General features: G+C 42.1%; 4 protein-coding genes across 4 annotated transcripts; 1 reads left to right on the top strand and 3 right to left on the bottom strand.

Annotated features, from left to right (window-relative positions):
* Positions 1-1,292: 1,292 nt before the first annotated feature.
* LOC123002532 (uncharacterized) lies at positions 1,293-3,004 on the bottom strand. Its single transcript, XM_070212073.1, has 3 exons — positions 2,929-3,004; positions 2,491-2,833; positions 1,293-2,397 (listed from the first exon to the last, which is right to left on the bottom strand). Exons 1-3 carry the CDS (start codon positions 3,002-3,004, stop codon positions 1,293-1,295), a joined length of 1,524 nt encoding a protein of 507 aa, XP_070068174.1.
* A 288-nt stretch (positions 3,005-3,292) lies between these two features.
* LOC123002531 (uncharacterized) lies at positions 3,293-8,901 on the bottom strand. Its single transcript, XM_070212072.1, has 5 exons — positions 8,769-8,901; positions 8,018-8,432; positions 5,563-6,298; positions 4,456-5,086; positions 3,293-4,404 (listed from the first exon to the last, which is right to left on the bottom strand). Exons 1-5 carry the CDS (start codon positions 8,899-8,901, stop codon positions 3,293-3,295), a joined length of 3,027 nt encoding a protein of 1,008 aa, XP_070068173.1.
* A 2,462-nt stretch (positions 8,902-11,363) lies between these two features.
* On the bottom strand, positions 11,364-11,804 carry LOC138912203 (uncharacterized). The gene has a single exon (XM_070212071.1). It carries the CDS (start codon positions 11,802-11,804, stop codon positions 11,364-11,366), a length of 441 nt encoding a protein of 146 aa, XP_070068172.1.
* Positions 11,805-19,452: 7,648 nt separating this feature from the next.
* Positions 19,453-21,908, top strand: Cndp2 (Cytosolic non-specific dipeptidase 2). Its single transcript, XM_017150161.3, has 6 exons — positions 19,453-19,615; positions 20,107-20,875; positions 20,939-21,006; positions 21,068-21,332; positions 21,389-21,640; positions 21,700-21,908. Exons 1-6 carry the CDS (start codon positions 19,578-19,580, stop codon positions 21,742-21,744), a joined length of 1,437 nt encoding a protein of 478 aa, XP_017005650.2. The 5' UTR covers positions 19,453-19,577; the 3' UTR covers positions 21,745-21,908.
* The last annotated feature ends 1,067 nt before the right edge of the window (positions 21,909-22,975 follow it).

Below are 22,975 nucleotides of genomic sequence, written 5' to 3'. Positions count from 1 at the left end.
TTAAAGTTCAAATATTACTATAAGTTACCAAAATAGCAGAAATTTGTTATTTTTTTACAAATTTGCCATATTAATATTGGCTAGAAAGAGGCGTAGTAAGAGCGGAGTGTGGGGTACGGGAGGTTAGGCTCTCCCCCAGTCTACAATACACGATATGGGACAAGTTATAAAATTACAGATATATTTTTTAACCATTATCTTTTGCTTTTTATTGTATTATTCTACAATAAGATTAGGAGAACGCACTTCTACGACAGTTTTGAAATCCTCCTTCGTTAATGTTAACTGCTCTTCAAGTCAGCTGTTATTGGATGGTGGATGTGCTCTGTGGGAACACGAGTTTCACATTTGTAAAAAATTCCAACCGTTTCACACGGATGAACTCCATGGAAAGAGGCTATAAGTCCGCCATCCAAATTTGACGGACTTTCACGGGTTCATTTATGCGATAGCAATGCGATGTTTTTTCGGTGCAACTCGTAATTCTTCCTATTGACTATGAAAAAAGGAACGTTGACCACAAGAACAAATCAAATCGATGGCTGGAAAAAATTAAATAATTCGCATTGTTTTTGTGCTATTGTTGAATTATTTGTAGTTTGTTATGAGCGCAAAAGCATTCGCAAACCGGTTGCTATTTGTTTATAAATCAGACGCCAGAGTGTTACTGTTTTCGTTGATATTTATTTGTCTTCACCGAACATTTCAATAATGATTAGAATCAATCGCGCGATGCGCCGTGGTTGCGTTGGTAGCAAAAGTGTGACTGACTGTAGCTTGGTAGAATAGTACAAGAATAAGCTGAATGATATCGTAAACACGTTACAGTTAGAGATGAATGGAAAAGTACTGACCGAGACAATGCATTTGGGCAAAGCTCCTACACGTACATACAAATTAAGCTGCGCTTCCTGCACGTGTGCGTAAAGATAACGAAAGAGATTACAAAGTAAATATAACTAAGAGTACAGGGTGTCTGGTTCCCAAACATACCGGCCCCCCTGAACGGTTGTTCAGCAAAGGGGCAAAATAGCCAGTTTAGTGATTGGGCGCTGGAGTACTCGTTGGGCGGTTTTGATGGTAACAACTCGGACCTTGTCGTCTTGTCCGGGATGCACCTCCAGGATCCGTCCGAGTATCCATTTTGATGGGGGTAGATTTGGTTCCTTAAGTACGACTAGGGTGTCGACCTTCAAATTGTCTTTCTCCAGTTGCCATTTTGTTCGCTCGTGGAGAGAAATGAGGTATTCCATATGCAAACGTTTCCAAAACCCTTGGACCATTGCTTGTAGTTAAGTCCATCGTTCCAAGCGGTTGATGGGAACATCAAGGCGGGATGGTTCCGGTATAGCAGTATAGGGAGCGCCAGTCAGGAAATGGGCTGGTGTGAGTGAATCGAGGGTTGTATCCCCGGATGAGCAAAGAGGGCGAGAGTTAAGTAGGGCTTCAATCTGAATCAACACTGTAGAAAGTTTCTCGAAGGTTAGGGCTGTCGATCCCATTACCCGTTTCATATGTAGCTTGATGGACCGAACTCCAGACTCCCATATTCCGCCGAAATGTGGTGCCGAAGGCGGTATGAAGTGCCACAAGATTCGTTCGTTGGCGAAATAATTGGATAGATATTCATCCTTGCTGTGCTTTATGGCGAGTAGCCTCATCTCCTCCAGTACTCGTTTGCTGCCATGAAACGTTGTTCCGTTGTCTGAGTAGAGATCAGTCGGCTTAGAGCGGCGAGCAATCAATCGTTGAAACGCTGCGATGAACGCATTGGTTGTTAGATCGGTGACTGCTTCGACGTGGATCGCCTTTGTTGTTAGACATACGAATATAGCGAACCATGCCTTTCCGATCCTTGGTGTACATCCAGTAGATTCTTTGATTGATATTGGGCCGGTATAATCCAAGCCGGTATGTTGAAAGCAGCGGCTGGCCTGAACTCGAGGCATAGGTAAATCTCCCATGATATGGTTGTTTGTAGCCTTGCGTTGAAGAAAGCAGCGCTTGCATTGGAAGACTGTCTTTGGGACAATGTTGCGCGCACCCAAGATCCAGTACTGTTGACGAAGATTTGTGAACGTTGCATCCACCCCTGTGTGTAGGTTCGTCACGTGAGAATGTCGTACAAGTAACTCTGCGATTGGAGAACTCTTTGGAATGAGCAACGGGTGCTTAGCGTTGTAGTTGAGAGTCGATCTCTCGATTCGTCCACCAACTCTGAGTAGTTTCTCATGGTCGAGAAATGGAGAAAACCGGATCAGCGGAGATTTTGCATGGAGTTGGCGTCCGTTTTCTAGCTGTGTATATTCCCTTTGAAAAGCCTTTCGCTGGATATGGCGAATGAGTTGGTCCCGTGCTGCCTGCAGTTCCGTTGATGTGAGATACTCAGAAATAGGCCTGTGGTGCGAACGAAGACGATGAATAAAGCGATAACAATAGCTAGTTACCCGTATGAGACGAGTCTAGGATGAGATCTTGTTGATGAGCAACTCGTCGATACTTTCGTCAGGAAAGCTATGTAGAGTTGTGGGCTTGGCTGGACGTTCCTCGGCCCTGACCTCCAAATTGGTGTCAGCTCGGAACTTGGTTGTACATAGTGGCCATTCGTATTGTGGATGGGCCAACCAGGATGGACCCTTCCACCAGAGGTCGTGTTTGAGAAGCTTCGATGGCTGAAGTCCCCGAGATGCGCAGTCGGCAGGATTGTCCTCAGAGCGTACGTGGCTCCAGCAGCTACGTGGGTATTCGTTCAGAATCTCCGCCGTTCTGTTGCAGACGTATGTGTTCCAATTCCGTGGTGATGCGGATAGCCAGTGGAGCACAATCTCCGAATCTGTCCAACAGCTTGGTTGTCAACAGGAATGGTTAGCGATGATTTGACAATAGTAAGCAACCGCGACAGAAGTAGTGCGCCGTTCAATTCCAGACGTGGAATTGATACTGGTTTAATGGGTGCTACACGGGTTTTTGCCGCTACCAAAGTGATGTGAAACTTGCCATCCATTGCGACCCGACTGTAGACTACTGCACCATACGCGTGCGAGGATGCGTCGGCGAATCCGTGTAGTTGGATTTGTTGAAAGGGTGCAGCAATATATCGAGGTACTTGGCAGTGTGTGAGCGACGGTAAATCCTCTACCAGTAATCTCCAACGGGCATTCAGAGCGTCCGGAATTGGTTGGTCCCAATGTATAACAGCTGTCCAACTCTCTTGAAATATGAGCTTGAGCAGCACGGTAGTGGACGCTGTCAAGCCGAGTGGGTCGTAGATTTTGGACAGTTGCGACAATAATTATCGTTTGGTGGGAATAACGTTGAGATCGAACTCGGTTGTTTTGATGAACATGACGTCACGACCTGGATTCCACTGAAGTCCCAGGATCTTAACGTGTGGTCCCATGGGTGAATCCTTACTGAGTTGTACTGGGTCATAACATCGATCCCCTTGTGGCAGTGACTGTAGAAGCTGCCAGCAATTTGAACTCCATTTTCGTAGTTTGAATTTAGCTTTGTCTAAAAGTCCAATCAGCTCCTGTTTAAGCAGCAAAAGATCGTCAACTGTATCGCATCCAGTTGGAATGTCGTCCACATAAGCGTCGTTTGACAAAGCTCGTGATGCGGCCGGGTATTCGAGGCAATGATCGTCAGCTAATTGCTTTAAAACTCGAAAGGCCAGAAATGGGGAGGGCGCCAATCCGTAGGTGACGGTTAGAAGTCGGAAACGAAGAATCGGTTCCTTCTCATTCTTGCGCCACACAATGCGTTGAAAATTGGTGTGAGGCTTGGCAACTTGAATCCCTCTAAACATTTTTTTTATATCTGCACATAGAACATATCGGTGCTGTCGGAAACGTAGGCAGACTCCGAGCAAGTCCCGTTGGATCGGTGGCCCAACATGAAGTCGATCGTTGAGCGAGATCCCAGAACTAACCTTTCCAGATCCGTCGAAGACGACCCGACACTTGGTAGTCAGGCTGTCCACCTTGATGACTGCGTGATGTGGTAAATACACGCAAGTGTCCAGGCTTTCTCCAGCTTGGACTGAGGTCAGCTGTTCCATATGACCACGCTGCAAGTAGTCATCCAAAAAATCCTCGTATTGCTGTTTAAGGTCCGGGTGTCGACGAAATTTCCGCTCTAGTGAAACGAGGCGGTTGGTGGCTTGTGGTAAAGTTGATTCGATAGGAGGTGCTTCGCCTTTGAAGGGGAATTCGACAATATAAACACCGTCCTTGGAGCGCGTGTGAGTGCGGGCAAAATTACTCTCTGTGGGATCACTAGAGTCCAAGAGAGCTTGGACACACTGCACACTGTCCATTTCCATGAATGATCGAACCATCCTGTCAAGGTCCGCGTGATGGGTCACGGCCGGAGTGATGTGGTCATCGCAGGCATTGTACGAGCCTGCAATAATCCAACCAAAAATTGTATTGAGAGCTATAGGGTAGTCCTTACCAAAATATTTTCTTTCTCCGGTATATAGACCCCAGAGTTGATCAGATCCAACGATGACATCTATAGATCCCGGAGTGCAGAACGTAGGGTCTGCTAAGGGAAGCGCTGAGATTTGCTTCCAGGTTGTAGACGAAGTGTCAATAGCTTGCGCTGGAAGCGATGACGTTAGCGAGGGCAATATGAAGGAGACCATCTCGATGTGGTGATCCGAATGACGAGAGCGCAGCTTAAAGTGTGCGCGTCCGCGTGTGAGGCCAGCGTTGTTGGCAGCCAGACCAAGAATTGAAATCCGTGCATGCGTTCGATGCACGCCAATCCGCTGGACAAATGATTCCGATGCCAAAGTTATTGTGGATCCCGTGTCTAGGAGCATCCGACAAGTCGTTGTATTTCCCCAGGCGTCGATTACGTCTGCGAGGATGGTTGGCAAAAGGGTTTGCAAACCTGCAACCGGAATATTTTCCAGGGTATGATGAGTGTAGTTGTTCTCTACAGAAGGAACGTTTCCCGATGGTGGATCCTCTTGATGGCGAAGTTGATTGATTGAGGTTAAGGCTCCAGCTCGGGATGTTGATGGCAAATTGCTGTGGTTTACGCTAAGTGGCTCCTGGTAGGTTCCAGTGCCAGACATCTGCGGCGGGTCGTGAACTAATGTATGATGTTTGCGGCGGCAGACCCGCAGGTGTGTTTTGATGTGCAATTGCCGACCATGTGGGAGGCACTAAGGCAATTGAAACAGAGCTTTCTGTTCCTCAGAAATTCTCGGCGTGTGGCGACGTCCAATGATAAGAATTGATCACACCTGAACAGTGGATGATTCTGCTGGCAAGATAGACACTTGTTTTCCTCGCGTTTCTGATGAGCGTCAACGTGGTGTGTTGTAGCGGCTCGTCGAGCTTGTGGCGCGCGAACAAGTTGGCAGGCCTCTAAGGTGTCGCAATGTGATGTGAGAAATGTTAGAAACTGGTTGATGGTCACATTTGGACTTTCAGATTCTGCGCACTGGGCCCATGCTTGGCGAGTTTCAGGATCCACTTTTGTCAATAATATAAAAATTAACCAAGGATCTCGCTGCACGCATTGAAGTGCTCTCAATCCACGAATTACCTCGTCTGCGCCATCAGCCAATTTTCGCACGGCGCCGATGCTGGTGGTGTTGGCACTAGGTAGAGTTAAGAAACTGTTGAGGAACGATCGCATAATTAGCGACTGTTTGTTATATCGCTTTTCCAACCTATCCCAGGCTTCACTGTAGTTTTCATTAGTAACGGGAATGTGTTTTACTAATGTGAGCGCCTCGCCGGACAGGTAGGACTTTAAATAGTGAAATCTTTGGCAGTCAGTGAGTCCTGAGTGTGATGCGATGGATGCCGTGAACATGTCCGAAAAATGTTTCCAGTCTTCATAATTTCCCGAAAAGGTTGGGAGCTTGATTCGCTCGAACTGGAAGTCCACATGGCTTCTGTGGGACGTGTTGAGGGATTGGTCAGGAACAAGAAGAGGAGTCTCAGCGACTTCAGCCTTTAACTCTTCCAGCGTATTGCTTAGTACAGCATACGTAGCGTAGTGTTTTTCCTCGTATACATCAAAGTCTTCCTCAGGGTTTTCCCAACCCTCTTCAGACTCAAAGGCGTGCAGCTCCTCTGTGAGCTTTACGAACCGTAAATAGTTTTCCTGTAGTTGAGCTAATCGCGCGACTAGGGTCTGGATTGACTGAATATCTTCCACGAATTTAGTGGCATTGTTATGCGCACGTGTAATTTGGCTTTTGCAAAAGCCCCGTTGTTGAGTGACACTCCGCATGGCGATTGAGGTTAGGGACGGTTCTATACGACGCAGATATCTATAGATCACCGTTGAAAAATACTAATTTAATTGAAATGTCCCGAAACAAACGTTTCTGGCTATCCGGCTACTCGAAGGTCCAATTTTTTAATGTTTATAAATCAGACGCCAGAGTGTTACTGTTTTCGTTGATATTTTTTTGTCTTCACCGAACATTTCAATAATGATTAGAATCAATCGCGCGATGCGCCGTGGTTGCGTTGGTAGCAAAAGTGTGACTGACTGTAGCTTGGTAGAATAGTACAAGAATAAGCTGAATGATATCGTAAACACGTTACAGTTAGAGATGAATGGAAAAGTACTGACCGAGACAATGCATTTGGGCAAAGCTCCTACACGTACATACAAATTAAGCTGCGCTTCATGCGCGTGTGCGTAAAGATAATGAAAGAGATTACAAAGTAAATATAACTAAGAGTACAGGGTGTCTGGTTCCCAAACACTATGTGTCGGCCAAAATTTAAGCTGTTCTGCGAACGAAAACATCAATGTTTTCTGCACTGACTCAGAATATGACCTGCCATTCGAAAATAATAACTATTATCAAATAGAAGTGTATTCAGTTGCGTTAAATTACCAAAACAGCACACATTTGGTTTTGTTTACAAATTTTTCATATTAATATTGGCTGGACAGAGGCGGAGTAAGAGCTGAGTATGGGGTACGGCAAGTTTGGCTCTCTCCCAGTCAGAAATATGTACAGTCAGTCACAAAAGTATTCGTTGCGAGGCGTTTCACAAACAAATTTAGTTCTATTTAACATTAACGTAACATATTAACACATATTCAAAATATATAAAATAAAACAAGAAAGGAAGCTAGCTTCGGCAAGCCGAAGCTTACATATATACCCTTGCAGATCATTCTATTAATTTACAAATCGCAAAAATGTTAACTTTCTTATTATTTCACATTAATTTTTCGATCGTTTCTATCACAGCTATATGATATAGTAGTTCGATCTTTTAAAAATTAAAATCTAAATTCGGAAATATTTCAAAATAGTCTTATCCCAGAGTAGAAGGAAATATAATAAAAACCAACAAAGATATAATTTTTGTCCCATTAATTTCCATTTAATTTTTCGACCGATCCTATGGAAGCTATATGATATAGTGATCCGATTTAAAAAACAAAAAAACCGAAATTCAGAAATATATAAAAAAAAATATTCCCAAGAGTAGAAGGTAAAATTCCAAAAAACACCGGAGCTAGAATTTTTTTACTTTTTTTTTTTTGATCCTTCCTATGGGAGCTATAAGATATAGTTGTCCGATCCGGTTGGTTCCGACATATATACTACCTGCAATAGAAAGACGACTTTTACGAAAGTTTCATCCCGATAGCTTTAAAACTGAGAGACTAGTTTGCGTAGAAACGGACGGACAGACGGACGGACAGACGGACAGACGGACAGACGGACAGACGGACAGACGGACATGGCTAGATCGACTCGTCTTGTGATGCTGATCAAGAATATATATACTTTATGGGGTCGGAAATGTCTCCTTCACTGCGTTGCAAACTTCTGACTGAAATCATAATACCCTCTGCAAGGGTATAAAAATAGAGATTTTGGGATCGGGAAATCGAGAGAGCCTGGAAGAGAGCTTCCAGTGCGGGAGCGCCTGGAATCGCGAGCATCCAGTGCGGTCGAGTTGGCATTCGCAAACGAGGGAAGAGCGGGCAATTTAAGAGAGGGGAGAGCGGCGTAAACATTCCGCCGTCGTCGCGCTTCGACTGAATCGTCGCCGTACAGATCCGCTCGTCGCCGACGGTGGTAGTCGGCAAGCGGAACGCAGACGACAGGGACGCGTCGATGCAGCTCGTCGGTGTACACGGGTTGATAAGAGCGGCCGTGTCGAACTTCTTCATCCCGGTCTCCAATGTGACCATGGCCGTCGGTAGCACATTCACGCTGTGCCGCTTGAGGATGGACGCCAGTGACGGTGCCGGTGTCGAGGAGGCTGAGCGCGGCGGAGAGTCAAGCGCTCTGCGAGTTGGCGGATCCTGCCGGCGCGAACGCTGCTGATTAGCCGACGGCAGAGGGCGCTTGTACCTACGGAGGAGAGTGTGGTGCTTTCCGTTGCACGTTTTCCTTTTTCGCCACTGCGACAACTCCCGTCGGAGTGCTCGTGAGCGAGACAATTTGAGCAGTACTTATTGACAAGCACTGGCCGAGGCCGCCTCTCTGCGCTCAGCTTTAGGAACCTCTGGCACTTCCAAAGCGGATGGATTCCACGGCAGACACGGCATCGGTAGGAATTTAACCTCGAGTACGTCTGCCTTCCAATGCCTGAGCGCTCCGTGGACAAGGAACCATGATTTGATCTGGTAGTGAGTAATGGACAGAAAAAAAGAAAAAAAACATATGGAGATGACTTGAAACTGCTTAGATGGCGAGGTTGGTTGGGGAATTATGTGGAGGATTAAGGAAGACGGTTGGAGTGTTCTCCTGGCAGAAGAACCACGCTTGATAATCCTGCGTGCCGTGAGAATGCTGACGACACGGACATTGCCGTCAGCCTCCGGAAAGACAGAGTCGATTCTGCAAAGGCGCCACTTATTCGAGAGCAGATTGTCCTCCTTGATGACTACCATGTCGCCAACGCGGAGATTTGCGGTCGGGGATTGCCACTTGTTACGCTTGTGGAGCTCTTTGAGATACTCCTCTTTCCATCGAGCTTGGAATTGTTGATGAGCGCCTTTAAGTGTTGCCCACGATTCACAATGGACTTGGATTCCTCTTTTAATTCGGGTTCTACTATGGACAGAAGAGGTCCGCCGACTAGAAAATGCCCAGGTGTCAACGCTAAGAGATCAGTAGGATCTTCAGACATAGGAAATAGCGGTCAGGAATTTAGACAAGCTTCAATTTTCGCTAGGAGGGTTGAAAGCTCTTCAAACGTGTACTTTCGAGAAGCGGTGGACTTGTAAAACAAGGTTTTAAAGCTTTTGACACCAGCTTCCTACAGGGCTCCCATATGGGGTGCCCCCGGAAGAATGAATTGCCAGTTGAGCTGCTGATGACTATGCGCATCAGTCACAGACTCTTTTACGGCTTGGAAATCTCGGGAGAGGAGAGTGGCAGCGCCGACAAAGGTTTTCCCATTGTCGGACTGCACTTGACGGGGACAACCTCTTCTGGCTACAAACCGAGCGAAAGCGGCGAGAAATTTCTCGGTCGTCAGATCGGATGTAGGCTCTAGATGGATGGCCTTTGTAGAGAAACTCGTTACTCGTAGAGTAAAAGGGTATATTGTATTCGTGCAAAAGTATGTAACAGCCAGAAGGAAGCGTTTCCGACCCCATAAAGTAAATATATTCTTGATCAGGGTCAATAGCCGAGTCGATCTAGCCATGTCCGTCTGTCCGTCTATCTGTCCGTCTGCCTATCTGTCTGTCCGTATGAACGCTGAGATCTCGGAAACTACAAAAGCTACAAGGTTGAGATTTTCCACACATATTCTTGGTCTTCCTACGCAGCGCAAGTTTATTTCAGCCGAGCGCCACGCCCCCTCTAACGCCCAGAATCGCCCACTAACGATTTAAAATGTGTCTGGCGGCCACACCTTTAAAGATTTCCGAGAAGTATAAATGCAATTTTGTTGTGTATATTTATACCTATCGAAATGTAGAAGACATTTTTCAAATCGGACCATTCATTAAAAAGTTATACGCAATCAAAAAAAATGTTATAAATCCATCTCCCTCGCACTCCCTTTAGCCGAGTGACGGGTATTAGATAGTCGGGACACGAACCCGACTATAGCGTTCTCTCTTGTTTTATATGTCGAAAGGGCCAGCGTAGTCTCTTCCTGTGTATGTGAATGGCCGGGAAAAAGAAACTCGCTCTTTCGGAAAACTTCCCATCATCTGAACCTGCAAGCGCTTCTTATAAATAACGCAGACCTTGCAGGAGTTAATCACGGCCTTTACCAAGCTCTTTAATATCGGAAGCCAGTATCTTAATCGGGTGAGACGTACGACTAACTGGTTACCTCCGTGCAACGTTATGAGATGCGTAAAGTTTTCCAGTAGTCGGGAGAGTGCACATTCGTAAGGGAGGATTATCATATGTCGTTCGTCATATCGCAAGTTTTCGGAGGCCGTTATGCGGCCGCACGCCCTTATAAGATCTTTCTTGTCTAGAAAGGGGTTTAAGGAGAGGATGGAACTTTTTGCAGACACAGGACGCTTTTGACTCAAGCAGCGATATTCATTTGCGAAATATCTGCGCTGAGTGCTGATGACCATACGTCGTTCAGCGACGACAAGTTCTTGGGCCTGCAGACGGACTTCCGGAATCGATGTTTTCTACATCGTTGGACAAAATGGTGGACATACGCAAGGACCCGTAAAGCGATCAAGGATGTCTTCTGTCGGAATGGACGCCACATGGGCCTTGACAGGACGCCTTTCCATTTCGGTCACTTGTAAGTATGTGCTTTGGGAAGGCCACTGATCTCGTGGCCTTGACAACCAAGTTGGTCCATGCCACCAAAGGGAGTTGTCGACCAGTTCTTGTAGAGGCACTCCCCGACTGGCCAAGTCAGCTGGATTGTGTTCGGATTGAACATGTGCCCAATTGGCTGCCTCTGTGGACTGGGTAATTTTTGTTACCCGATTGGCAACGAACGTTGTCCATTGGCTTGATGGTTTGGCTAGCCATGCAAGCACAATCGTGGAATCGGTCCAACAGTGGAGTTTCGAGGACAGCATTGGCATATGGGGGAGGATGGATTCAGCCATCTCGGATAGCAATAGAGCTCCACACAGCTCTAGCCTGGGAAGCGACACAGTTTTGACTGGCGCCACGCGCGTTTTGGCCGTAAGAAGATACACTAGCGTCGTGTGCTCATTTCTACGCGTACATAGATTGCAGCACCATACGCCTTTTGAGAGGCGTCACAGAATCCATGATGTTCTACTCGGAACTCAGGGCGGAAGGAAACCCATCTGAGACTTCAGACTTGATCTAGGACATAGTAGCTTTGGAGAAAACCACGCCACTTTTGGCACAGTTCAATTGGGAGTTTTTCATCCCACCCTAGATCGTGAAGCTAGATCTCCTGCTTGAAAATCTTGGCACAGACCACGAAAGGAGCGAACCAGCCTGCTGGATCAAACAGCTTGCCGATTTGGGAAAAAACATGTCGTTTCGTGGGCGTAGCTTCGTTGGATAGGTCTGGAGGGGCGAAGAAAAACTCATCGGATGTTGCTTTCCAACGGACTCCGAGAGTTTTCGCAGTGCTTTCCGTATCTGTTTCGAGGAAATCGGCGTTTAAAAGATGATCGGTTTCGATATGAGCCAGAACTTCTTTATGGTTGGAGGTCCACTTCCTTAATGGAAAACCAGCCGAATCGAGGGCACTCTGGAACTCGCGAATGGTGAGGTGAGCCTCTTCTGCAGAGTCAGCTCCCGAAGGGACATCATCGACGTACATGCAACCACGAATAACTTTATAGGGTCTTCCCATAGAGCTCCATCCACCATCTACCATCCGTTGAACGGATGGTCCGTAAGGTTTAGCCGTTCCGAAAATTTCCCAGTTAGTCCGCCATCCAATTTTGACGGACTTTGACGGGCTCTTTTATGTGATAGTTAGGCGATGTTTTCTCGGTGCAACTCTGAATTCTTCCTCTTGACTGTGAAAATTGGAACGATGACTGCGAGAACAAATCAAATCGATGGCGGGAAAAAATTAAATATTGCTTCAGCTCATTGTTTTTTTGGATTTTTTAAAATTATTAGTTTGTTATGAGCGCAAAAGCGTTCGCAAGCAGGTTGCTATAAGTGGGTTAAAATGTAAGCTGTTGTGCGTACGAAAACATCACTGTTTGCAGCAAAGTGTCAAAATATGTTCTGCACTTCGTAAATATAACTAGTATTTATTAAAAGTGTACTTGGTACTGCTATAAAGTTCCAAAGTGGATAAAATTTACCGAAAACAGCATAAATTTGGTTTTGTTTACAAATTTTTCATATTAATATTCGGTAGACAGAGGCGTAGTAAGAGCGGAGTGTAGGGTACGGGAGGTTAGGCTCCCCCACAGTCAGCAATATGTATGCGTACTCGTTGTAGGATATGTTATAAACGTTCAGATATGTTTTTAAACTATTTTCTTAATCTATTTTATTGTATTATTCTACAATAAAATTAAGAGAACGCAATTTTACGACAGTTTTCCTAAGTTGAAATCCCCCTTTGTTAATGTTGAGCTGAGCAACTGCTCTTCAGTCAGCTGTTATTGGATGGTAGATGGTGGATGGAGTTCTGTGGGAACACGAGTTTCACATTCGTCAAAAATCCCAACCGTTTCAAACGGATGGACTCTATGGGAAGAGGCTATTACTCGCAGCTGATGCAGTACTCGAATTCGAACTTCTACTGGTAGAACGTGCTTTTACCAAAAAATCAAGCTATTGATCGTTACAATCCACCAGCAAATTAATTTGATATGCATTTTTTAAGCTTGCGCCAACGGTGTTTTTTTTGGCCGTTTACAGCTGTTAACTGACACAACAGGGCTCTAACAGGGCTGTAATACCCGTTTTTTCCCAACGTAAAAATCGATATAAAATCGAACTATTGATTGATTTTTTTGATGATGGTCTTGTTAGTTGACTAAAAGATGTATCTTTAAGTTAAAATAATTTCGGTTTTTAGGCGTGTATTTTTAACGAAGCCATTTATGCCAGCATTTTTGCATTTTTCCTAATTTTTTCATCTTTGACGTAATGTACCTTCTAACCTAATGAATGGAACTCAATGTCGTGTGTGACAGTTGGAGGGCATTCTATTACCTGTAAAATGAGTATTTTATGGTTGAAATCCCTTAACCACAACTGAAGTTAGAAATTAAAAAAGTGTCAAAAACGTTTTTTACACTTAACAAAAAATTGGCTCCATAAAAAAAATTGTATCTGCCATTTTTATACCCTTGCAGAGGGTATTATAATTTCAGTCAGATGTTTGCAACGCAGTGAAGGAGACGCTTCCGACCACGTAAAGTATATATATTCTTGTTCAGCACCAATAGGCGAGTCTATCTAGCCATGTCCGTCTGTCCGTCTGTCCGTTTCCATGCGAACTAGTCTCTCAGTTTTTAAGCTATCGCGATGAAAGTCCTTCCCCGAAAGTCTTCTTTCTATTGCAGGTAGTACATATGTCGGAGCGAGCCGGATCGGACCACTACATCTTAAGGCTCCCATAGGAATATTCAAACAAATATAAGAAAATTCATTGTAACTTTGTAGGAAGTAGGCGTTTTGATTTTTGACAACTTAAAAATAAAATTTAAATAGACACGCTGAATTTGGAATACCTTGAACTGCACCGAGTGAGCATTAAACCATAGGTATTTACTTTATCTGCAGGGGTATATAAGCTTCGGCTGGCCGAAAGAAGCTTCCTTTCTTGTATTCATAGTCAAGAAGACGTACCTTACCGGAAAACAAAGGTTTCCTTCATCACTATGGACGGCAGTCCATGTAGTGACGAAGCGCACCAGGAGAGTGTGCGAAGGCGACTACTATATATACACGAAGAAATGAAAATCTACTGTGATGGTCCGATCATAATGAATGATACACCTATCGAAAGGTATTGCAAAAACTTAAAGGATTGCATACCAAGACCTCAAGAAAATCAATTGGTTTGGGAGAGTGAGAGGTGAAAATGAAAAAGTAAAAATTTCGAATTTTGGAGCTGTTGGGGCCGGTGGGGATAAAAGCCCCCTCACAATATTTTAGTTGTATTCCTATTGAAAATACCCGTCGAATGAGGGGTCATATGATAAAATCCGACGCTCCGTTCAAAAGTTATAGCCAAAATAAGATTTTCTTTTTCTTCCCAAAATAAAAATTTAATTCTGTTTGTCAGTTTGTCCGCTTGTCAGTTTGTCCAAAATATGTTTTTTAAGTTCTGAAAATTTGATATGACGTTTATCACATCGATATAAAAAACTTTTGTTCTACCACTTTTGGAAAAACCCGCTAGTTTAGCGGGAAAACAGCTATAAATAGCTAAAATTCGGAAAGCCGTAACTTCTATACTACTGAAGCTACAGACATGTGCTATACCTCGTTTAAAAGGTATTTTGAAATACTTAAACGCCTTTTTAACTTAACTTAATTTGTTTAAATACAATGGTTTACAAATTATGATTGACCAATTTAAATTTAAATGTATATACTAGCTCCTATGAGAGCAAATATAAACGAACAAAAACTTCTGATATCAAATAAAAACACCTCTTAACAAGGTAAAAAACTAGTGACGATCGCACCTTCAACATACAAAAGTTCTGATATCAACATTTGTGACGAAAAATTATTACACTCGTCATTAAATACACTTTCTAAGATTTTCTCATTCGGCACGCTGCAATAGAAAATGCCTATGAAAGTAAAAAGGCTAAAATAGTATGCTAGGGCGGGCCGAATGAGAAAATATTAGACACAAATGTTGATATCAGAACTTTTGTATGTTGAAGGTGCGATCATCACTAGTTTTTTATATGGGACGTTCCATGTCAACCCAGCCACCCCACTTTTTTTTTTTTTTGTATGTGGACAGTACCACATTGATTGCAAAGCCACTTGCTTCCAATAGTTTACCTCATACCTATTTTGTCAATGTTACCACTCGCGTTTATACGGCGAAAGAGTGGTAACATTTTTCAAATATATGTTCTATATATTAACTTAAATTTTTAAAGGTGTAAGGCAAAGGAAAGACAGAACTGTCAAAAAAGACCGTTTTTACTGAGCATTTCAAAGTTTTGTTCATCTACAGTTTTTTGGGACCGTTTGTATGAAACGAAAATCAATTTTTGAAGGACCGAAAAAATGTATGTAAGGGGGTTTCGCTCAGACCGAAACCAAATTTTTAAATTTGTTTCACACCCTCCAATAAACATTTTGTTAAGCATATCGAAAAACAAAAATAAATTTGTTTCGGTTTTGTTCAGACCGAGACAGCAAACGAAAAAACGATCAACTTTTACATGCTCTGGTATGAACCATGTTTCAAAGCATAGATAGATCGAATGGCTCATGAAATCAAAGGGAGCTATGACTCTACTCATGCAGGGCTCTATTGTGTACCTGCGCTCAAAGTGCGCCCAGGACTTCGTCTTGATGAATCAAGAAGTTAGCGTCAAGATCACGGAGCCGGAGAAAAAAGCCCATGTGCCTGCGCTGCAACGACCAATATGTCGAATCCGATCCGTTCTAGCCGAACCATTCCTTTTTCAACAACGTACTGCCCTTTATTATTATTTCTTCCTCGGAATACTGAACTATTGCCAGATCTTATGTAATATTAAATACCAAAACTATACGAAGTAAAGTTCAATAGAAATCTGTAAATAATTCAATATGAACAATAAATGGTTTTAATTTGTCCCGCTCTTATCAGCTTCTTATCATTTTGGGGTCCAGAAAAATGATCATGCCTGGTTAATACTGCTGGAAAATACCACAAAGTCCTGTAACGCGACAGTTTTCACCCTCCCCTCACTAACAAGTTTGTATGGGATTCTAGGCGGGTTAAACGGTAAATGGATGCAAGTTCGACGAGTCCTTAATGGAGAAATGGGCTTAAATTAGCAATTTGTAAGCAGGCTTGTTATAGTATATCTTATAAAATCTAAGATGCTTATCTTATTTTATTTAATATATTATTATACAATAAGATTAGAAGAACAGCATTTTACGGCAATTTTGTCGAATTGAAATCTTGTTTCGTTTATGTTTATTACACTCGTCATTAAATACACTTTCTAAGATTTTCTCATTCGGCACGCTGCAATAGAAAATGCCTATGAAAGTAAAAAGGCTAAAATAGTATGCTAGGGCGGGCCGAATGAGAAAATATTAGACACAAATGTTGATATCAGAACTTTTGTATGTTGAAGGTGCGATCATCACTAGTTTTTTATATGGGACGTTCCATGTCAACCCAGCCACCCCACTTTTTTTTTTTTTTGTATGTGGACAGTACCACATTGATTGCAAAGCCACTTGCTTCCAATAGTTTACCTCATACCTATTTTGTCAATGTTACCACTCGCGTTTATACGGCGAAAGAGTGGTAACATTTTTCAAATATATGTTCTATATATTAACTTAAATTTTTAAAGGTGTAAGGCAAAGGAAAGACAGAACTGTCAAAAAAGACCGTTTTTACTGAGCATTTCAAAGTTTTGTTCATCTACAGTTTTTTGGGACCGTTTGTATGAAACGAAAATCAATTTTTGAAGGACCGAAAAAATGTATGTAAGGGGGTTTCGCTCAGACCGAAACCAAATTTTTAAATTTGTTTCACACCCTCCAATAAACATTTTGTTAAGCATATCGAAAAACAAAAATAAATTTGTTTCGGTTTTGTTCAGACCGAGACAGCAAACGAAAAAACGATCAACTTTTACATGCTCTGGTATGAACCATGTTTCAAAGCATAGATAGATCGAATGGCTCATGAAATCAAAGGGAGCTATGACTCTACTCATGCAGGGCTCTATTGTGTACCTGCGCTCAAAGTGCGCCCAGGACTTCGTCTTGATGAATCAAGAAGTTAGCGTCAAGATCACGGAGCCGGAGAAAAAAGCCCATGTGCCTGCGCTGCAACGACCAATATGTCGAATCCGATCCGTTCTAGCCGAACCATTCCTTTTTCAACAACGTACTGCCCTTTATTATTATTTCTTCCTCGGAATACTGAACTATTGCCAGATCTTATGTAATATTAAATACCAAAACTATACGAAGTAAAGTTCAATAGAAATCTGTAAATAATTCAATATGAACAATAAATGGTTTTAATTTGTCCCGCTCTTATCAGCTTCTTATCATTTTGGGGTCCAGAAAAATGATCATGCCTGGTTAATACTGCTGGAAAATACCACAAAGTCCTGTAACGCGACAGTTTTCACCCTCCCCTCACTAACAAGTTTGTATGGGATTCTAGGCGGGTTAAACGGTAAATGGATGCAAGTTCGACGAGTCCTTAATGGAGAAATGGGCTTAAATTAGCAATTTGTAAGCAGGCTTGTTATAGTATATCTTATAAAATCTAAGATGCTTATCTTATTTTATTTAATATATTATTATACAATAAGATTAGAAGAACAGCATTTTACGGCAATTTTGTCGAATTGAAATCTTGTTTCGTTTATGTTATTATGAAATAGCTGTTCATTATTAAGTCAATGTGGTTGTCAATCAGGGTATTCCCTAAACTGTTGAATTGCTGAATTGTTGAATTTTGGTCATCTTGTAATCAGCTGTTCCATACAAAGTCAACTTTCAGAAATTTCAGCAATTCAACAGCCTCGAGGCTGTTGAAAATTTTGTTGAATCGTTGAAAACCAGAGTTGTCACCTTTTTTATTAAAAGTCATGGCAACTCTGTAACATTTTATAGGGTCTTCCCACAGAGCTCCATCCACCGTCTACCATCCGTTGAACGGATGGTCCGTAAGGTTTTGCCGTTCCGAAAATTTCCCAGTTAGTCCGCCATCCAATTTTAACGGACTTTGACGGGCTCTTTTATGCGATAGTTAGGCGATGTTTTCTCGGTGCAACTCTGAATTCTTCCTCTTGACTGTGAAAATTGGAACGATGACTGCGAGAACAAATCAAATCAATGGCGGGAAAAAATTAAATAATGCCTAAGTTCATTGTTCTTTGGCAATCGTTGAATTATTTGTAGTTAGTTATGACCGGAAAAGCATTCGCAAACAGGTTGCTATGTGTGGGCCAAAAATTTAAGCTGTTCTGCGAACGAAAACATCAATGTTTGTAGCGAATTCTCAGAATATGGTCTGCACATCGTAAATAATAACTAATATTAAATAAAAGTGTACTATGTACTCCTATAAAGTTTAAAAGTGGCTGTAAATTACCAAAACAGCACAAATTTGGTTTTGTTTACAAATTTGTCATATTAATATTGGCTAGACAGAGGCGTAGTAAGAGCGGAGGTGGGGTACGGGAGGTTAGGCTCTCCCCCAGTCAGCAATATGTATGCATACTTGTTATAGGATATGTTATAAATGTTCAGATATTTTTTTAACTATTATCTTAATCTATTTATTAAATTATTCTACAAAAGAATTAGAAGAACGCAATTTTACGACAGTTTTCCCGAGTTGAAATCCCCCTTCGTTAATGTTGAGCTAAGCAACTGCTCTTCAGTCAGCTGTAATCGGATGGTAGATGGTGGATGGAGTTCTGTGGGAACACGAGTTTCACATTCGTCAAAAATCCCAACCGTTTCAAGCGGATGGACTCTATGGGAAGAGGCTATTAGTATCAACAGTACGCATTATTTTCATCAAGATCAACTTAGAAAGCATATTTGTGGTTTTTTATACTATTTTTTTATACTATTTTTTGACCCGGCTGTCGTCACCACTCATTGTTGTTTACATGTCGCCGCCTATGATAAATCTTAGATTTGGACTCTGTCAACCGAAAAAAGTGGAAAAATCCTATCTTTAAAAATCCACCATAAATCCAGTTTTCCATGGATTTGGGCCATATCCGGCTTGTTTTATTCGGTAGGATGTAAACTTTAAGTTTGTAACCATTATGATTTTTCAACGGATTCATTTCGAGTTTTTACGATATATACAGCCGACTTACAGTCGACCAAAAAACACATTTTTCATCTTTGTCAAGTTTCTGCGCTGCCATTACTTATCTAATCATATTGATCTGTATGGCAAAGTTAAGCTCTGATCTATTGACTTTAAAATAAAACTAAAACTGGCCCAATCGGGTGGATATCTGCCGAGATATAAGAAGAAATTCGAAAAAAGTCAGAAATTTAACATTTCGAACTTTAAAAAATCTTTTAAAAAAAACTGTGCCATCGAAAAAAAAATTAATGCTATTTTCGTAGTCTAGAGGTCCAACACTAACAGAATTTGCCATAAATTGCTGGGGAGCACACCAAGAATATTATTTTGTAAACTAGTGCTATACATTTGTCGAAAAACTCAACTGTTTCATTCGGTTGTGCTCAGGCTCAGGTATATGTGGAAACAGACTATAACTTTCTTCCAAAATACGCGCTTCCATTTTCGTTTACAATTAATCGACTGTATGGCATATTTTTGAAGTCAGGAAAAGGTCCCACTCCGGTCAATACCTTTGTTTTTTTTTGGTATATATAGGCGCGCGCTGACATCTAGTCAGATTTAAATCGGTAGTGTCCGTTGCACGTTGCAGTTCTTCTCGTATTCCTGTACAACATTAATAGTACGATGGCAGAGCTTCCCGATGAACTCCAACAGTTCTTTGCGTATGTATAATTGGATACTATTGGTTAGAGGATGCTGAGATGAGTCCAAATTGTCACACACATACAAAAGCCCCGTACATATATATATATATATATATATATATATATATAAAACAAAGAACTTTCCTAATCAGGACCACTTAAGAATAACAGCACGTTCGTTTTGCAAATCTCTTACTGGGGCGCATAGTTTATTATTCAAGCTCATATCGATATCCGTTGGTATAAGTAAACTTAAACCAGCGACCGAGCGACTATTCACGTCAATGTAGAAATATGTGATTTGCATTTTGTCTTGGACCTGACTGACTTGAATTCGCTACAAAATGTTCTCTTATCGCCTTTGTTCGAGTGGCACCAATAGAAAGGCACACACACCATTCACTTAACCCATGGTCTTAGCCGCAAATTGTTATACTTAGGGATAGATAACGCTTTTATTAGCTTACCGTACTCATATCTAATAGTCATAAACCGCAATCGCTTTTCAGCTTTGTTGACAGCAAAAAAGGAGATTACATCGAAGCTCTAAAAACCGTTGTGGGAATTCAGTCGGTTTCAGCATGGGCAGATAAGCGAGGCGAGATCGATCGCATGGTGAACTGGACCGCAGATCGCTTAAAGGCCTTGGGCGCTGAAATAGAGCTGGCGGATGTGGGCCAACAGACCTTGCCGAGCGGCCAGATAATCCCTCTTCCAAAGGTCCTGCTGGGAACTCTGGGCAAAGACGCCTCCAAGAAGACCGTGTTGGTCTACGGCCATTTGGATGTGCAGCCTGCTCTAAAGGAAGATGGATGGAACACCGATCCCTTCGAGCTTACCGAAGTAGATGGAAAGTTGTTCGGACGCGGGGCCTCCGATGACAAGGGACCTGTGCTGTGCTGGATCCATGCTATCGAGGCTTATAATAAGCTCAATATACCGCTGTCACTAAACGTGAAGTTTGTTTTCGAAGGAATGGAGGAAAGTGGTAGCGAAGGCCTTGACGACTTGTTGATAAGGCGCAAAAATGATTTCCTTGCCGATGTTGATTATGTCTGCATTTCCGACAACTACTGGCTAGGAAAGAAGCGTCCTTGTCTTACATATGGGCTTCGTGGACTGGCATACTTTCAAGTGGAGGTGGAATGCTCAAATAAAGACTTGCACAGTGGAGTTTTCGGGGGCACCGTCCACGAAGCTATGCCGGATCTGTGTTACTTGCTTAGCGTGCTCGTCGACAAGGACACGAAAATCCTGATCCCAGGAGTAGACCGTGACGTAAGTAATTTTAAGTACTAGCTGCAAGCTTTAAAAGGTTTAATTTATCTCGAATTGGTACAGGTTGCACCCCAGCTAAAGAATGAGCAAGAAATATATGAGAACATTGATTTCGATGTTTCTGATTACAAGTTAGTTAATCTTATCTTACTATCGACGCCATAAATCTCTAGATCGCCGTAATCTCTTTAGGAAAGACATCGGTGTTGACCAGCTGCCGCATAATGGCGATAAAACCAGACTGCTTCAAGCCAGGTGGCGTTATCCCAGCCTATCAGTCCATGGAATCGAGGGTGCATTTTATGAGCCAGGCGCAAAGACAGTTATTCCGAAAAAGGTGATTGGCAAGTTCTCCATTCGCCTTGTGCCCAACCAGGACCCAGAGCACATTGAGGAGTGTGTCGTTAAATATCTTAATGATAAATGGACTGAGCGTGGATCGCCAAACAAAATTAAGGTTATTTTTTGTGCTCACACTCGCATTGTTCTTAATTATAATGCCTATTTTTGAAGATTACTATGCTATCAGCTGGCAAACCCTGGACAGAGGACCCAAACCACCCCCATTATGAGGCTGCGAAACGGGCCATGAGGCACGTTTTTAATGTAGAACCGGACATGACTCGCGAAGGGGGATCCATTCCAGTAACATTGACTTTGCAGGAAGCCACTGGAAAAAACGTCATCCTTGTACCAGTGGGAGCTTGTGACGACGGCGCCCACTCTCAAAATGAAAAAATAGATATTTACAACTACATTGAAGGTGTAAGTTTGAATAGAAGGATACAACTGCTTAATTCTATAACTGATATATATTTTTTTAGACTAAACTGCTTGGCGCTTATCTGCACGAAGTGGGAAAATTATAAACAAGCGCTCATATACCTCCCTTAAACGATGAAACATCACAATGGTGCACTTATTTTTATAAATATTGTATTTCTAAAAATTAATCATCTTCGTGAGGCTTTACCCCGGTCTACTGGGCTGAGACGCTGAAAAATTATTAAAGTCTCGCGAAAAAAAACACTTAGACATTTTCAGAACGTTGATATTTTTAGCTTTTTAAATTTTGGATAATCTAACTTATTCTTTTTTAAACCTTTGCAGAGGGTAATACTCTAGTCGGCATAAAAGTCAAATTTTCAACTTTTTTCCTGGGGCTTAAAACAAAATACAAGGAAAAGTATTTAAAAAATTTTTTTTTGCAGTTATTATTAATTTTAATTGGGGAAAAATTTTGCATCAAAACATTTTTGTTTTAAGCCCCCAGAAAAAAGTTGAAAATTTGACCTTCACAATAAATTGTCTAATTTCCTAACTTTTCAAAGGGTGCTTAATGGGTTAAGAACATTGTTGTGTCATTTAAACGGAATTGAAGTGCTCTTTCTATAGGTGCCAAAATGTTTCTATTATAAGTTCAAAATATGAAAAGATTTAACTTTAAAATTTGTCAAAATAATTATGCCGACTAGTGTATACATTTTTTTAAAACTTTGCAAAACAGCGGAAAACATTTTGGACCCTATTAAGTATATGTAATAACTCAAGCCTAGTACTGAGTACTAAGTACTCACATCGGCTAAGAGTTTCACTAGTCGAAAAATAATATTCTTTGAAGTGTGGCCGAAGATTTCAGAGTTCACTCGCAATGCACACTAGTCCCAATGCCCAATATTCTTGCATAAAGCCTAGTACTCAGTTCGGCTAAGAGTTTTACTAGTCGAAAAATATTAATATTTTAGGGTGACCGAAGTTTTCGGAGTTCATCCGCAATGCATGTAGAATGGTCTTACTCTCAGCAAGCAAATTAACTGGCGCCAATTTTGAAATATTACAAAATGATTAGCCGACCTAGGTCGCAAGCTTTAAATTTGCTGTTGGAATGAGGATATGTATTGCTGCAACTCCTATAGGCAGTTTTCCATTGGTTTTTGGGGTTTTCAATCTATTTATAATATGTTATTGGCACACCGCTTCTGCACAAACACAGCCAAAGATCAAATTTTTTATTCTTTGGGCCGCGGCTAAAGGCGTTCATCAGAATTCATCCGCTAAATCTAGTATTTTAGTGGTATTTTCTTACTATTTCCTTAAGCC

The sequence above is a fragment of the Drosophila takahashii genome, chromosome 2R (assembly GCF_030179915.1).
Source record: "Drosophila takahashii strain IR98-3 E-12201 chromosome 2R, DtakHiC1v2, whole genome shotgun sequence".
In the NCBI taxonomy this organism is placed as follows: Eukaryota; Metazoa; Arthropoda; class Insecta; order Diptera; family Drosophilidae; genus Drosophila; species Drosophila takahashii.
The sequence above is the reverse complement of the archived record's forward strand: the minus strand, read 5'-3'. Positions and strand labels throughout refer to the sequence as shown.

Bases quoted from the DNA above. Each gene is read 5' to 3' on its own strand.
- LOC123002532 (XM_070212073.1), bottom strand. From the start codon at position 3,004: ATGGATGGCAAGTTTCACATCACTTTGGTAGCGGCAAAAACCCGTGTA. The intron at 2,834-2,928 runs GTCTGGAATTGA...GCTGTTGGACAG, and splicing joins TAAACCAGTATCAATTCCAC to ATTCGGAGATTGTGCTCCAC. The intron at 2,398-2,490 runs GTTGCTCATCAA...TTCGCACCACAG, and splicing joins CCTGACGAAAGTATCGACGA to GCCTATTTCTGAGTATCTCA.
- LOC123002531 (XM_070212072.1), bottom strand. From the start codon at position 8,901: ATGGTAGTCATCAAGGAGGACAATCTGCTCTCGAATAAGTGGCGCCTT. The intron at 8,433-8,768 runs GTTCTTCTGCCA...CTCGCTCACGAG, and splicing joins ACGCAGGATTATCAAGCGTG to CACTCCGACGGGAGTTGTCG. The intron at 6,299-8,017 runs GTTTACGCCGCT...GGTGATCTATAG, and splicing joins AAGCGCGACGACGGCGGAAT to ATATCTGCGTCGTATAGAAC.
- LOC138912203 (XM_070212071.1), bottom strand. From the start codon at position 11,804: ATGGTAGATGGTGGATGGAGCTCTATGGGAAGACCCTATAAAGTTATT.
- Cndp2 (XM_017150161.3), top strand. From the start codon at position 19,578: ATGGCAGAGCTTCCCGATGAACTCCAACAGTTCTTTGC. The intron at 21,007-21,067 runs GTTAGTTAATCT...TAATCTCTTTAG, and splicing joins TTCGATGTTTCTGATTACAA to GAAAGACATCGGTGTTGACC. The intron at 21,641-21,699 runs GTAAGTTTGAAT...ATATTTTTTTAG, and splicing joins TTTACAACTACATTGAAGGT to ACTAAACTGCTTGGCGCTTA.